Source organism: Eleginops maclovinus, chromosome 19, assembly GCF_036324505.1.
Source record: "Eleginops maclovinus isolate JMC-PN-2008 ecotype Puerto Natales chromosome 19, JC_Emac_rtc_rv5, whole genome shotgun sequence".
Lineage (NCBI taxonomy): Eukaryota > Metazoa > Chordata > Actinopteri > Perciformes > Eleginopidae > Eleginops > Eleginops maclovinus.
The window spans coordinates 23,438,389-23,452,698 of NC_086367.1; the positions used below are offsets into that span (position 1 = coordinate 23,438,389).

Genomic DNA, 14,310 nt, shown 5'->3' on the forward strand with positions numbered 1-14,310 from the left:
AGTATAAATGTGATTGAAATGAACAAAACTTTACCAATTGAAAAATACAATACAGCTATTTAAAATTCAAATGCTTTTTTTGCATTTTCTCAATTTGTTTGTTTAGTTTTTTACTTTTACTTTATTTGTATTGTTCTTAAGTAATCTGATTGGTTCTTCCTCCCCTGACCCTGACCTTTGACCCTGCTCCTGGTCCCACAGTGTGTTTCCTACCCTTGCTTTCCTTTTTGTTGAACTACACACACTTTCATCCACATTTCCTCCTTGTATTTTCTTCTTCTTCTACCCCTCTTCTTTTCTTTTTTTTTAATGTAAGCATGCCAAGCCACAAAGCGGGGCCCGGAAAATTGGATTACCACAGTCGCAGCATTTTTCAAATTCTCTCATCGTACGGCCGTTTGGGAGCACAGCAGCGACGCTATCACCTTGAGTCGGCCGCGACCCGATAACAGATATGCGAGGCGGGCATGCTTTGCATTACGGACGGCTGGCCCTTTATTGATGGAGGCCGTCCTATCTGTGTCACTCTCCAAACTATAAGCTCTGTCTGAACACACAGATAACGCTCAGCTCCCCAAGCAGAGCGCTGTAAAATGGGATGAAGAGTATCGGCTGGCTCACTGTGGGGCCAGTCCTGAAAGGAAACAGAGGGGCCTTTTTGTCTTGAATTGCTGCCCATTCTCTCCCTTTCTCTCGCCCTCCCTCCCTACCTATCTCTACTTTGAAACCTAACCACTGTACTCATCCCTGGGATCCTTCTGCAAGGATTAATCAATTTTCCATTCCTGGAGAGATTATTCAAATACTGTTTCATCTACAGCCAGCAGCAGCACTCACTCCTTACTTCCCGGCAGAAACACAGTGCTAACTCAGGGAAAAGTCCTCTTCTTACTCTCTTTACTTTAAATATTATTCCTTATTCCTGTTCTGCTTATCAATTCCAGTTCTTAACAGTGCTTTATTTTTATCTATTTAAATACTTTAATAGTCATACTAACATTTTATACGGACAACATACAAGAAAACACAGCTAGCTGAAGCATAGCTTATAAATAAAATAGACCTCCCGTGAGACATCCAATCAACGCCACTGCTCAAAGACATCCAATATCACGGCACAATAACTACAAAACTTCATGATGAACAATAATAATAATAATCTGTGCATTACTTTTGCAATCACAAGTTCACACCTGTTGTGATGGTTAATTTTTGGACAGTATCTGAAAGACATCCATCCGTCTTTTTAAAGCTATATGCAAACGACATCTACTGCACGTCTGTCTGCCCTGCGAAAGGGGATCCTCATCTGGTTGGGTTTCCTGGGAGTTTTTCCTTGTTACTGAGGGACAGAGGGTGTCGTATTCTGTACACACTGTAAAGCCCCCTTATGCAAGTGCGTAACTTTGTGATATTGGGCTTAAAAGTTCATTTTGAATGGTGCAATTTGAGAGTGTCAAACCTTAGTAAGTTTTAGGTCCAACATACGTCGTGTACTACTTTCCTCCATAGTTTTTCCATTGTCCCCTCAGCACATTGCTGATATTGCATGTTAGCGTCTTTAGCTGCTAACACAGGCAGTGTATAAATGGGGCATGTGTAATCGTCCTCATTAGTGTGAGCAGGAGAGCAGAGATCCTGACAGCAGCAGAGGGGAGGAGCAGTGACAGCTCCAGCAGGGTTCAGATCCTTCAGGCACCTTTTTTATTTTGCCAATCCACATCTATGCCTCTTGATGCCCCATTCTGGCCTGTAAAAGTACATCTAAAAACTGCAGAAGCCCCTTTTTTCATGCTGTATAAGCTGGCTCTTGGACATGTCATTTGAGATGTTTCAGACCAACATGTTTTAATGTCTGCGAGTAAAATCTGTTAAGGAGAAGAATGACTTATCATTTCAAGCTTAGTTTGTTTGATCAATCCCAGAGAAGTTTAACCTTTGTTATGCTGGGACATTTTATCCATGCAAAACAGCCGTAAAGATCCGGTTCAGGTGTTGATGATGCGGTGTCGATCACTTGTTTGGTCAAAAAGATGTAAGGTAACGAAAAGTAAACAAAAGATCTGTCGGTGTTTCCAAAAATCCAAGATGATAGCTTTTTCCCAATTCAATTACATTCAGTTTTAAGTCCTACATTTGTAAAGAAACCAGAACACATCCATATTCAATAAGCTGAATTTAAGAGTTTATACTTACTCTTCAGAAATGGCTCGAATTAACTTGATTATTATTGAAATTGTAATACATAATACTAAATGTAAATGCACGCTTGTTATGTGGCATTAAGAGTGCTACTCACTTTTCTAAGGTGGGAAAAACAAAGTACCATTTAGAGATGTACAAATGGCATCATTTTAGAGTCAATCCAAAAAAGGAGACCATTAATGTGTACAGAGATCATAAACCCTGTGAAATAGTTACAAGCTATTTCTCTGTTCTTCTGCAGGTTTGATTTACCTGCTCAAGGTCATGATGTGGCATTGATTAAAGGAAAACATCCAGTTAAAAACAACGTTTTAAGACTTGCTGTTGCTGTGAGAAACAGTATGCTTCGTTTTAATGAGTCTGGGATAAATACAAACCTTCATTTATAATGCCGCCTCTCTCTACATCCACTCTTTCCCAACTTTTACCCTCAGTAAACTTCTTTTCACCTCTCCCTGTGTAAACGTTCTGCTCCATGTTTGCCTCTCACCTTTCTTCCCTCCTTCCCTTCTTCTCTCTGGCTCACAGCCAAAACAAGGGGCTAAACCTACCTCACATGACCCACATTTACCCCCGTCCCCCTCAGCACTTTGCACCAGACTTTCCCCCTGAATGATCCCCCCGTCCCCTCTCTGCCTGGCCTCCATTTGTATCACTGCTCACCTTCTTACCAAAACCACACACACAATATTGGCCCGCTTGTAGCACTGCAGTTAATGCAGATTTCATAGTTAGCACTGGATAAGGAACATGTGTTTACTGTTTAATCCCTGGTTGTCACTGTTGACAAGGAACTAAAGATTAAAGAAGAGTAGTTGTTGGAAGTCCCAGGCCCCTCCAACAATGCAACTACAATATACTTTGACATTAAAAAAGAAGCGATAAGATGCTAGGGTTGACATCATACATAAATATACCGTTCATCCTTGAGATTTCCTAAAGTAATTGATTGGTTTATAGGAAATATTTTCTGCAGTTCTCCATTTGAATTCCACAAAAGTGTTCAAAGGCCTTTATTCCATTTATCTCTGTACAGATGTCATGTTGTTGTACATTCAGAGCTTCTTGTGAAGTTTCTGAAAGAGGCTTTGAATGCTCTATGTACATCTATTTCATAGGGCTGTTAGATTCATGCTGCTTTCTTCCTGCCTGTTAGTACAGGTGCGTGTCTCCCTTTGTGTGCTTCATGCAGGAGAGCAAACAGCTTCTTAACACGGTTAAAATGTTGTTTTGAAAAGATAAAGACCAACAACTATGGAAAGACGCACACAAGTATTTCTACAGATTAAACCTATATTGACCTCTATGTTTTTTGACAATTCTTTGACTTCTTGCGAGTTATTGGAAGTGTTTGTATCAAAGAAAAAAGACCATTTTGCAAATAGTATATTATAACTCAACTAATATGAGTGTAGACATATCTTTATATCGTCTGCAGAAGTACTACTTCAAACAGAATTTATAAAAAGGAGCTTTGCAACATTCAAATGTTCAAAAGGAAGTATAATTTCAACATTGTTAGAACTATTTGTACAGCCCCTATTCTATATTTCATCATACATGCAGTAATCTTTACCAGCCCATTGTTTCAGTTAAAGATGATGCAATGGGTTAAGAATCACAAAGGATGTAGGAATAAGAAGCTCTTAGAATTACCTTCTTCTCGGGGTCTTCCTCTCATTCCTGGAGATGGTTCCTGTACACTCATGCTGCAGGTGCATATGCTAGGTAGAGCACAAACGTTCATATACTGTACATAAATATACACAAACACAGCAACATAGCGCTCTGTTTCCCACGCACACGACTGTGCCTTCACTCACATTCCTTAAACTCTGAGAGAAGGTGTGTGGGTTGTAAGCTGGCAGTCACAGACGTGTTAAGTGATTTAGAAGGTGAGTTTAGTAAAGCGCTGTCAGCGGAGGCATAAAAACATTAGGGCATTAAATGCAATGATGACCAGCGGGACGAAACAAACCCCCAAACTATTTTCCAGGCTGATAGTTTTATGTTATTTTCCTCAGGATTCATTCAAAGAGACTTTTTCAAAATGAGTCCTCCTTTGTTCTGCATTTAAGCCGAGCTAGTGGCTACTTCATCCCAGATTTCATCTGTTTCATAGAAGAAAAGTCTCTTTTAATGTAATGGTGAATGGTGCATTTTGTCTACATATGTTGGTGGCAACCTGGTGAATTTCCATCTAATATTCACACGTTTTGGTCTCCACCTTCTCAAAATGTCGTCATTTTACCGCTCAAGACTCCACTTTGTTCACCAGGTAGGTGTTCACTTTTCTGGCAAACTTTTAGTAGTGGGTAAGTTGGTTTATCAGAACATTTTGGGAACTGGAAACATGCTGATTAAGACCAAAATAATGAGCTGAAATACGCTACATCCCTCCGTAGAGCTGAGGAAAACGGCAGAGATGTTTAATATTTCTCCTTCGGATACAAGGTGTTATTTTAAACAAACGTATTCATTAAGTGCAGCTTCTTTTCTACTGGTCTCAGCTTCTGAAAGATGAGGATTTGTTGCTCCTCCTTCCCTGACATTGTACTGACTGATTAAATGTTTGTAAACCGATTAATAGATCAAAATAGATCCATTGCTAATCTCCATCTGGTAGTAATCAAGCAAAAAAAAGTGTGGTTTTCAGGTTGTGAAACTCAGCATCCAAACACAGCTGTTTCCAATCGGGATGGTTTTAATAAAACCCTGCTTCAGAATAATACGACTTCCCTGCTGTATCCATTTGCAGTATCACAAATAACTTAGTTATCCTTGTAATGTAAGGCTCTGTTTACATACTAAAAGGTATGTTTTCATGTATGCATGACACATTGGACATAAACACTTGAAATTGTTAGAGAAAAAGCCTCGGTGCCGGAGCAGAGGAAGTGTTTTCCTCCTCCTCACCGTGCAGCCTGTCACTGCAGTGAGCCCAACATGATGTGACCTAAATAAAGCAGTGTGTGAGCAGTGAAGCAATATTGCTCGTCTTGTTTTCAAACACTTAACTCCACTGCAGGCTACAACTTGTGTATGTGCACATTCGAATGCACACACACACATTTGTTCACACACCGGAGTCAGACTGGATGACACTGCCTTTTTATGACACCTGCAGAGGTTTCACGTTACAAAAAAGTGGCTTTCCCACAAATAAACACCTGCTTTAAACCTACTTAAGGCAGCTTAAGTTGTGAGTTTGTATTTTTACTAGTGTCAAAAATATAAATGTTTAAACTCATGTTGATTCTGAATATTTGAAGCCCACATACACTATAAAAATAGTTAAATACCGACTTGGTTTCCGTTTATTTACACTCTTTCGAAAATGCAGGTTTTGTTATGTTTGGTGCATTTTCAATTCAGCCTTTTAACCCATGAATAACCTTAAGAAGAATATTGTTTTCAGGAACGTTAAAAGGTTTAAATTATTCATGATGTTTACCTCAGTATCCGGCTGCACTCTGCTACAAGCCAAGACGCGGAAAGAAGTCATTATAACATTAAAGCCTTGTTTTATTCTTCCTTGCTTTTTAGTATTTTCCCCCTCTGCCTGAAATGCCTCCATTGGACTCCTTTTGTTTACTTCTGGAACATAGTGACATCACTACATATAACACTCGTGCTTCTATTGGCTAGCCCTCAAACACATTGTACTGTGATAGGCTAAGGGGCGGGACATCTCTAAGCCGTTGATCAATCACTACAGAGACGGCCAGCTAACCAATCAGAGCAGACTGGGCTCTAGTTTCAGACAGGGTGAAAAGAGGAGCTGCAGCACAGGCAAAATAAAGAGACACTACATAGCCTACTGATATTCACCTGAAAATGAAGAGAATATGTCCTCAGTAACCCAAACACCAGAGTTCCCATTGCAGAACATGTGGCAAAAAGGGAGAAAGAGTTCAGCAGCTACTGTCAAAATCTGTACAATTCTACTCATTTGGTCATGATTTAAAGGTCATACTTAGTTCATGTATGTCAGCAACTAGGTTAACTTTGGTTTGTGTCTTTTGTCGGCTCACTCAGGCTGTTTGTAGTGCAGAAACAAGGCACTGCACACAGCAGATTCAGGCTCTTAAACCATCCCCCTGAGTCCAGGGTCCACTCCTCGTCCGTCCAGTGACAGGTGGAAGTTTGATATGTTTGTGTGAGTTTCGGCAGGCTGGTCAGCGCTGAAATCTTCATTGTTTGCTGCCTTCAGAGCTGCAGCCTGGCACAGACAGATAACAGAGCCTGATCTCACACAGGACAGGTTGCATTATGGCACTCCTGTGTGTGTGTGTGTGTGTGTGTGTGTGTGTGTGTGTGGTTAAGCAGGTGGATATGTGTGTTGTTAGTAAACGCTGCCCTGTTGCTGCTTGTTCCTGTGTGTGGACAGTCCGTTCTCCTGGATTACAGAGCTTTAATCCCGCCCGATCCTCATCAGCTCAGAAGTTAGTGGCTGCAACTTGTCAGTGCAGGTGCTCTGTGCTCACGTGTTGAAAGTCAGATTGCATGCCTGGATGGTTCCTGCTCCCCGGTTATGAGTTGCTTTGGGAGCCAGGTCTTCTTTTTCTCTATGATGGATGCACCTCTCACTTTGAGTTTGGATCAGCAACTTTTAATTGGCTCTCTGCTTTTTGTGCCTCCTAATCTCCTCCCAAAGCCAAGAAGACACACATGCACTGTTTAAAGTACAGTTTTTAGCCTAATTAATTGTGCTGTGGTCAGATTTTCTGAGCATTTCTGTGCTTGAACCTGCACTAAAGTGAGTCTTTGACCCAAACCTTTGACTTTGACATTACGTTACATTACCTTATTATACTTTAAGGAATCGCTCATTTACTTAACTTCAAGAACCTTTACATTTTTGTGGGATTAAGAAAGCATTTTTCTAAATAAATATGATTTATGGTTTCAGTTGAAGACTTCCAGCCATAAGTTGTGAGTATATTGTGTATGTAAGAATTTGACACTCTTAGAAGTCCCACATTAGCGTACACTTTGTTTTGAGGTTAAGCTGAAAGTTAACTCACTCGTAATGTTGCTTATAAACCCTGTGACCTTAAAGTAAGTGAATGGAAAACTGGAACAGGAAGTGTAGTCAAAGGAAATAGTTCGCATTATAATGCTACCATTCATCTGGTATAATCAGCAGGTAAAACGTTCTCTCAGAATGTGCAGCATATTCCTCTGTGTTCCCTTTTATTCCGTCCTCGTTGACTCCTAACGCTACAAAGACTAAAACTCTTTTGTTCCTCCCTGTCAGTCAGGGAGACAACGGCTCATTGTCCTGCACTGATGTCGGTGTTTAAAGCGTTCCTATTTACAGGCAGGAAGCATGGAAGTAGTAATCTGGTACGTGATGCTGCCAGCTCCTTATCTGTTATCAGACACAGGAAGTTGAATCGTTCTGCATGTGAATTGCCACATTTCCCAGTCTTACACACTCGTATTATTACTTAATAGATGTTCAACCGTTGGCTTCTTTGTGTTTGTGCTTCTAACCCGTGATGTGTCTTTTATTTTGTTGCTCCTGACAGCTCTGGGATTAATAACACTGTTTCTCGTCCCTCACAGGGAGCTCAGCGATGAATAAGCTACGGCAGAGTTTCCGCCGGAAGAAAGACGTCTACGTGCCAGAGTCGAGTCGGCCGCACCAGTGGCAGACAGACGAGGAGGCGGTTCGCAGCGGCAAATGTAGCTTTGCAGTCAAGGTGACTCTCCTTCACACATACCTGCATACACACACACACACACACACACACACACACACACACACACACACACACACACACACACACACACACACACACACACACACACACACCAACCTCTGAGAAAGTTGTATGCTGCCGGGCTCTCCAAGGACGCAGGCTGTGATTAATCATGAGTGTTGAGAGAGTGTGAGCACAGCTTTTATCTAGGCTGCAACATTATCTCCCAAACCTGTGGGCAGTGTGTGTGCACAATTGATTTCTGGCCTCCCAGGAAGAACAGGAAACGCCTGAATCATCATGTGAAAGATACAAAATTAAAGAAAGTGTTTAATTATTGCTGAGAGATAAGAAATTCAGGGGCACTGCAGGAGGAGCGGCGGCTCAGGAGGCGATGCGGTATCTTCCACATACAGAAAATACATCTTCAGTGTTGAGAAAATGGACCGACTGGAGCCGCTGTGCTGCAGCTGATGGAGTGGAGAGTTCGCCGTGTTTTGGCAACACATCCTTCCACTTTTGCAAACAGAAGTGCAACGGTACGCTTCCTCTCATCACATGATTCCCAAGGCTCACCTCTCTCACATTAAAAGAGGAATTAAAAAGCCTCAGAGTCAAGAAAAGGTTTCTCCTCGGAAGAGGTGAACTTTGTGGCTCGCTAATGGATGTAGATTGTACATTAAATAACAGTTGTGGATTTTACGTCACCTGTTTGTTTGCTTTATTTGGTTTCCCGTGAGCCAAGCTAGCATTAAAAAGATAGTGGAGAGAGAGTAAAGAGAGGTAGAGGACAAAAGGTTTAAGACCTTTACGTTTCTGTTAATAAGGAACAAGAGAGAGCAGCACGTTGGCTTTGATCTTTGTCTTTTTTAACGGTATAAGTAACGCATAAATATCAAAAACCACTAGACCTATTTTAGGTGTTTTGTTGGGTTGTGTTCTTGTGTTACTTCAAATGTTTCCAAATGTTTTCGATCCCCGAGAAATGTGTAATTTTACGTATCCCCTTTGAGCATGCGTCAGCTCCCAGAAGCTGCTATAAATGAACTTTTATCCAGTTTGAAGACGCATTTTCCCCATACACTGTTTACATCATGGTGCATTTGACCTCTGAGGAAGGTGATGGGACGTCTGGATCTTTAGTTATCAGAGGAACAAACTGAGCTAGCGGCAGCTGAACAACGTGCAGAAGAAAGACCGATTTGAACATAAAACTAGACCTAAGATGCTAAAAACCTCGTGAACTATGAACTCTGAATTAATCCTGGAGATAAAGACTACAACTCCCACGATGCTTCACAACACCACCAATCTGTCCTGTGTTATTGTTTTGATACAGGGAGACTACTTGTGCGTTTAAGGAGACTAATGGTGTTGTTGACGTAGCAAAGTTGAATTAAAAATGACTGCAGGTTTGATCCTTTTTTAAATGCTCCCCCTAGCAGTCCTAACAGTCAGTAAACAAACCTTACCAAAACTCCGGTAATCAACCATCACTGCAGGCTGTTCCTGAAATCTTCTGCAGGCTGTAGAGGAAGCAGTCAGTGAGTGTCACATTGAGGTTAAGGGGAAAAGTTTCTTATTTCTCATCGTCATGCTTTCCTTCTCCACCAGCATTTTTCTTTCCTCTGCACCGGCTTTAATCGTGCCGGTGCAACCTACCATGCTGCCCCCTCCTCCCCCTCCCTGTCTCCCGCTCTAGGAGCCTCAGGAGGAGCCTGGTTGTGTGGGTTGGAATAGTTGCAGTGGAATTAGCACCAAACAGCAACCAGTAGGGAGAGGAGAAGGTGGTGTGAGAGGTGGTGGAGTAACATGGGGTTAAATCAGCCTTTAATGTTATGGCTTAGGGCTTCCCCCGCTAAAGTTCTTCATCTGCTTTGTGTCGGTTGCTTTCCTGCTGAATTTGCAGTGACAGGCAAACACACCAGGTGATTGTAAAAGGCATAAAAATGTAGATTTGCTTTTTTTTGTTTGGAAGTGTTTGTCCTGTGAGACTGCTGGAGATGGTTGTGAGATCACTTTAAAGTGCGTATGTGTGTTGCTTACCAACTAAAACAGAAGGTAATGCATGCACATGCCCTCGGTTCATTTAAATTGTAGATGTATTCATATGGAAACAAATGTGTGCATGAGCTTCCTGTCTCACATGCACAGACTTTGTATTGAATGTGACAGATTCACTGAGACTGATTTATGGCCAATACGCTGAATTAATTCCTGGAATCCATCTGGATTAAATCTAGAGACAAACACAAAGCCAACTGTGGTTAATTGGTGTGTGTCAAAACCGCCTTCAGAGCTCCTGAGCTGAAGGTGCTTGTAGGTGTGTGGTGACTTTTTGACGGAGCAAGACGAGCCGTCTCCAGTCTGTATGCTAAATGAAGCTAGCTCAGTAGCTAAATTGACTCTAAAGACATAAAACCAGTATCAATCTTCTTATATTCTCTTCCTTTTCACCAACAAAGCCAAAGAGCATGTTTCCCTAAATGTTTTGTAGTTCTTTAACACAAAACCTTAATATTTTCACTGCTACTCCCCTGTCTTTACCTCTGTCCTCCGTATCATCAGCTGCTGTTTACAAAATGTGAATTTAACACCACGTGGTTTTTCCTCTGCCGTCCACTACAGCTGGAAAATCCACCTCAGGGGTAGGGAGAGGATATACTGTATGATTGTATAGCAGATAACAATAAAAACGCGCAATGAAAGTTGGTTGTGGTGATTTCTAATAGTTGCAAATATCATCACGACTTGAAAAAGCTCATTATCGTAGTAGAGAAGTGCAAAAACAGCCTCATTTAAATAGAAAACACTGTAAAAACCTACAGTACAGTATGTTTTGGTGCTGTTTTGATAGTTTAAGCCCTAATTTGATGATTATTAACATAATGTTGTACAGAAAAATGAACCGTAATTACATTTTATGTCCCTTTCTTGTCTCCAGTCCTCTTTATTATCAGCTAATTGACATGTTTACACAGGATAGAAGTGACACGACATGCTTTATCCTCCCATCCCTGCTGTCTGTCGGTCGTCTTTATTATCGGCTGCTTCAAATGTTTTCTATGTAAATTTGAATTTAAGTCATCCCATCACGTATTCTCTCTCATCAGCTGCAAAAATAATCCCCCCCGGCGCAGAGAAATGTAAATGCAATATCACATGTTGTATTTCTCCACATCAAACAAGCAGAGCCGAGGCAGTGACAACACAATATTACAAATATCATGATAAATAAACTGAATCTAATCCAAGCCCACTGTGGGATTACTGCTAATCCTGGAGTGGGCCCACCAACAAAACTGGATTTCAGGAACAAATTACCCAACACGTGTACGACAAGACTTGTTTTTAGTAATCATAATAACTTCCTTTCATTGCACTTTTCATACAGCAGGTGCATCTCAAAGTGCTCTAACAACGTAGAAGTAGAAATTCACTTCAGGTTGGACGGTAAGACCTTTTTGCACCCATGCTGCAACATGATATAACAGGTTAACAAGGAGGTAAACGGTATGATAATACAAATAAAATGCCATTAATTAATTGTGATCCCTCTCCCTTATAAAAGGACAAAATGAATAAATGAAATAAAATATAAAAACCTTTAAATAAACCCATTAGAAGAAACGTGTATAATAATAATGAAGGTTAAAGGATTAAAAGAAAATGTCCGTAATAAACTTTAAGATGAAATATTGGAACACGGTGGTGTCGCTAATGAAAAGCTAGTCTTTCATAGTTTAGTTTTTTCTGGTTAATGTGGATTCTGTAGCCTCTGGATTGTTGCTGAAGGATAATTGCTAACAGGATGCTACACTAAAGCATCTGTTGTGACTCCTCAAGCCTCGCCTGCGTTCACTCACTGATCCCCTTATTAGTAACACTAATCCATCAGTACACGTGATTGATGCACATTTATGTGTATCTTAATATGCCGACAGTGTGACTCACAGCCATGGCGTCACACTCTCAGAATAGCAGGGCCGGAGGAGGGTGTGGGTGGGGGGGGGGGGGTCAGCCTCACTCATGTGTATCTTTAAGGAAAGGGTAAGGACTTCCTCTCTGGCCCTGCACTCACAATGGCTTGTGGGGGGGTCAGGGCAGTGACTGTGCAGTGACACACAGCAGGGGGTGAGGCTGCTGCAGGTCGAGGTCGATGCAGGGAGGGTAGAGCTGCAGGAGGAGTCCTTTTCCGCTCATTCACATGCAGAAAAACATTCTCAGGAATACAAAGACAATGTTCCGATAGAAGGGCTTCAACAGAAACAGTTTTGAGGTAAAGAAAGATGGAAGGAGAATTCAAAAAATATAGTAAACGTCATCATTTTCCTCTTTGTCTCATATTTGTATATTCATAACAGTCATGTCTCCTCTTCTGTCCCTATATTTGTCCGCCTTCATGTCCTTGTTAGATTCCCTGACGGCATACCTGACTTGATGTTATTCTAGTTGTGTTTGATGAGCTAAATAAGAAATATTATCCACGAGGTCAGGTTCATGAGTTCGAATGGTGTCTGTGAGGGTGGGTATTGTTACGTGTTTCTAATACATCATACAGTCACACACTTGCTGTTTGATTTCCCCCCTTGCTCATTTATTTATCAATCAGGAAAGTGTTTAGCATTATCTCTGAGGACTAAATTAGAGATAAACTAGGGAGTAATTGAACTGCGATTGACCTTAACGTGGTAATTAATTAGGTGTATAAATCACCAGACTGTCTTGACTCATTTAAATACGCTGAGTGTATTTCACCTTAGCTCTCCGGTAGAGATATCCACTGTTGCTTTACTCACTCTCTCTCTCCCTCTCTCCCTCTCCCTCCCTCCTCTCTCCCTCTCTCTCTCTCTCTCTCTCTCTCCCTCTGCAGTACCTGGGGCATGTGGAGGTGGAGGAATCCCGAGGCATGCACATCTGCGAGGATGCAGTGAAGCGGCTGAAGACGGTACGTTTCTCTAGAAAACCCCTCCGTACTTCCAGGAACGAGGCCTCCAGATGTGCCTCCTTTTTTTTAATGTTCTCCTCCATTAGACTCCTTCACACTACATCCTACTGACTCCTTCTAACATTTCCTCTGCTTCAAGTCAGCTCTCCTTCATCTGTCGCTGTGTACTCGTGCTTTAGTTGACTCTGTGTGTAACGGGTCACGATCGTAGTGAGTCTCGCTGCAGAAAAATGACGTGGCGGGTGCGGAATAAGGGACGGAGAAGCGTCTGATATATCCTGTGGCATTTAATTTCCCTTGAGGGCAATGAGAGCAACACAATGTCCTTTTTTAATGTGATATTGCACATCAAACATTACTTCACATCAGAATTATTAATCCCACAGCGGAGACATTTACAGCGCTACAGCAAACGTAGAATAGCAGGTGAAAAAGGCAAGCAATAATGAAGAGGAAAAGAGAAACACATTAGTAATAAAATGTGTTATGGCTTAATGAATGCTGAATCCGCTGTGAGGGAAGGAAATAACAAACAGGAAGTTAACGACGCGCCACCTAAAAGTGTTCCCAACCTAACTTCAAATAAGAGATAGAGTTTGCGTCTTCATACAAAAGAAACATTCACAAACAAACTAATAATGCACATACATGTTTAACTCTGTTACACTGATTGTCAGTGAGGGTCTCCACCCATCGTGACCCTCATGCAACCTCCATGGTGTTGGGGGTTTGTTCCCAGAGCCTCCCTCTCTGCTCCCTCTCTATCTCTGGCAGAGGAGATAGGCCGGCATGTACCTCCTGCTGCAGGAGATTCCGGCGGAGTTGCGCAAAAGGAACAAATTCCTGTTTTGGGAGCAGGGAGGGGAGAGCGTGGAGCAATCGCTTTTCCATGTAGTCAGTTGTTTGCCAAGGCCCCACCCAGGTCATAAACTCCGGTGGGTAAATGAGGCTGCAGTCAGAAGGAGCAGCAACACGTCATTTTTAGGATTTCATCTGGTGCCAGGGAAGGTTAGGAAACTCCTGTTCAAAGTGTCGGAGATAAGCTTTCAGTTTCTATTTAAATGAATCATAATTTCCAAGTACACTAACAGAGGAATTTGCTGTTGTCTGTAAGTGTGCAGGGAGTAAAACTGTTAGAGGAAATGAACAAAAGATATACGTAAGAAACGTGCAAATGTGCAAACCTGACTCGAGCTAATTGATCATGTTTATTTTATAATCCAAACCTTTTCTTCTTGCATCATAAAATAGCATAAAGGTCCTTTATTGTTTTGCATATTCAACCTCTTAAAGTCTACCTGAGTCACTGAGAGCCGTTTGTTATTTTGAATACACTGTAAAAACTCTGAGAATTATTCAGTATTTTATTCAGTTTGATGGACGGAAACACACTTATATTTCCATGTGAGTGTCACACCACGACACAGGTGGAGGGGTCGTCACACCAGT

The 14,310-nt window shown here is 41.6% G+C and overlaps 1 protein-coding gene across 13 annotated transcripts in view; it reads left to right on the forward strand.

Moving 5' to 3' along the window:
• The window catches only part of numb (NUMB endocytic adaptor protein), a 44,783-nt gene that overhangs the window by 16,788 nt on the left and 13,685 nt on the right, over positions 1-14,310 (forward strand). For all 13 annotated transcript variants that reach the window (XM_063909092.1, XM_063909098.1, XM_063909102.1 and 10 more), the window contains exons 2-3: positions 7,777-7,913; positions 12,787-12,861. In XM_063909092.1, the coding sequence (XP_063765162.1) occupies positions 7,788-7,913; positions 12,787-12,861 (201 nt within the window). In that variant the 5' untranslated portion in view covers positions 7,777-7,787. The remainder of the gene's footprint in view (positions 1-7,776; positions 7,914-12,786; positions 12,862-14,310) is intronic.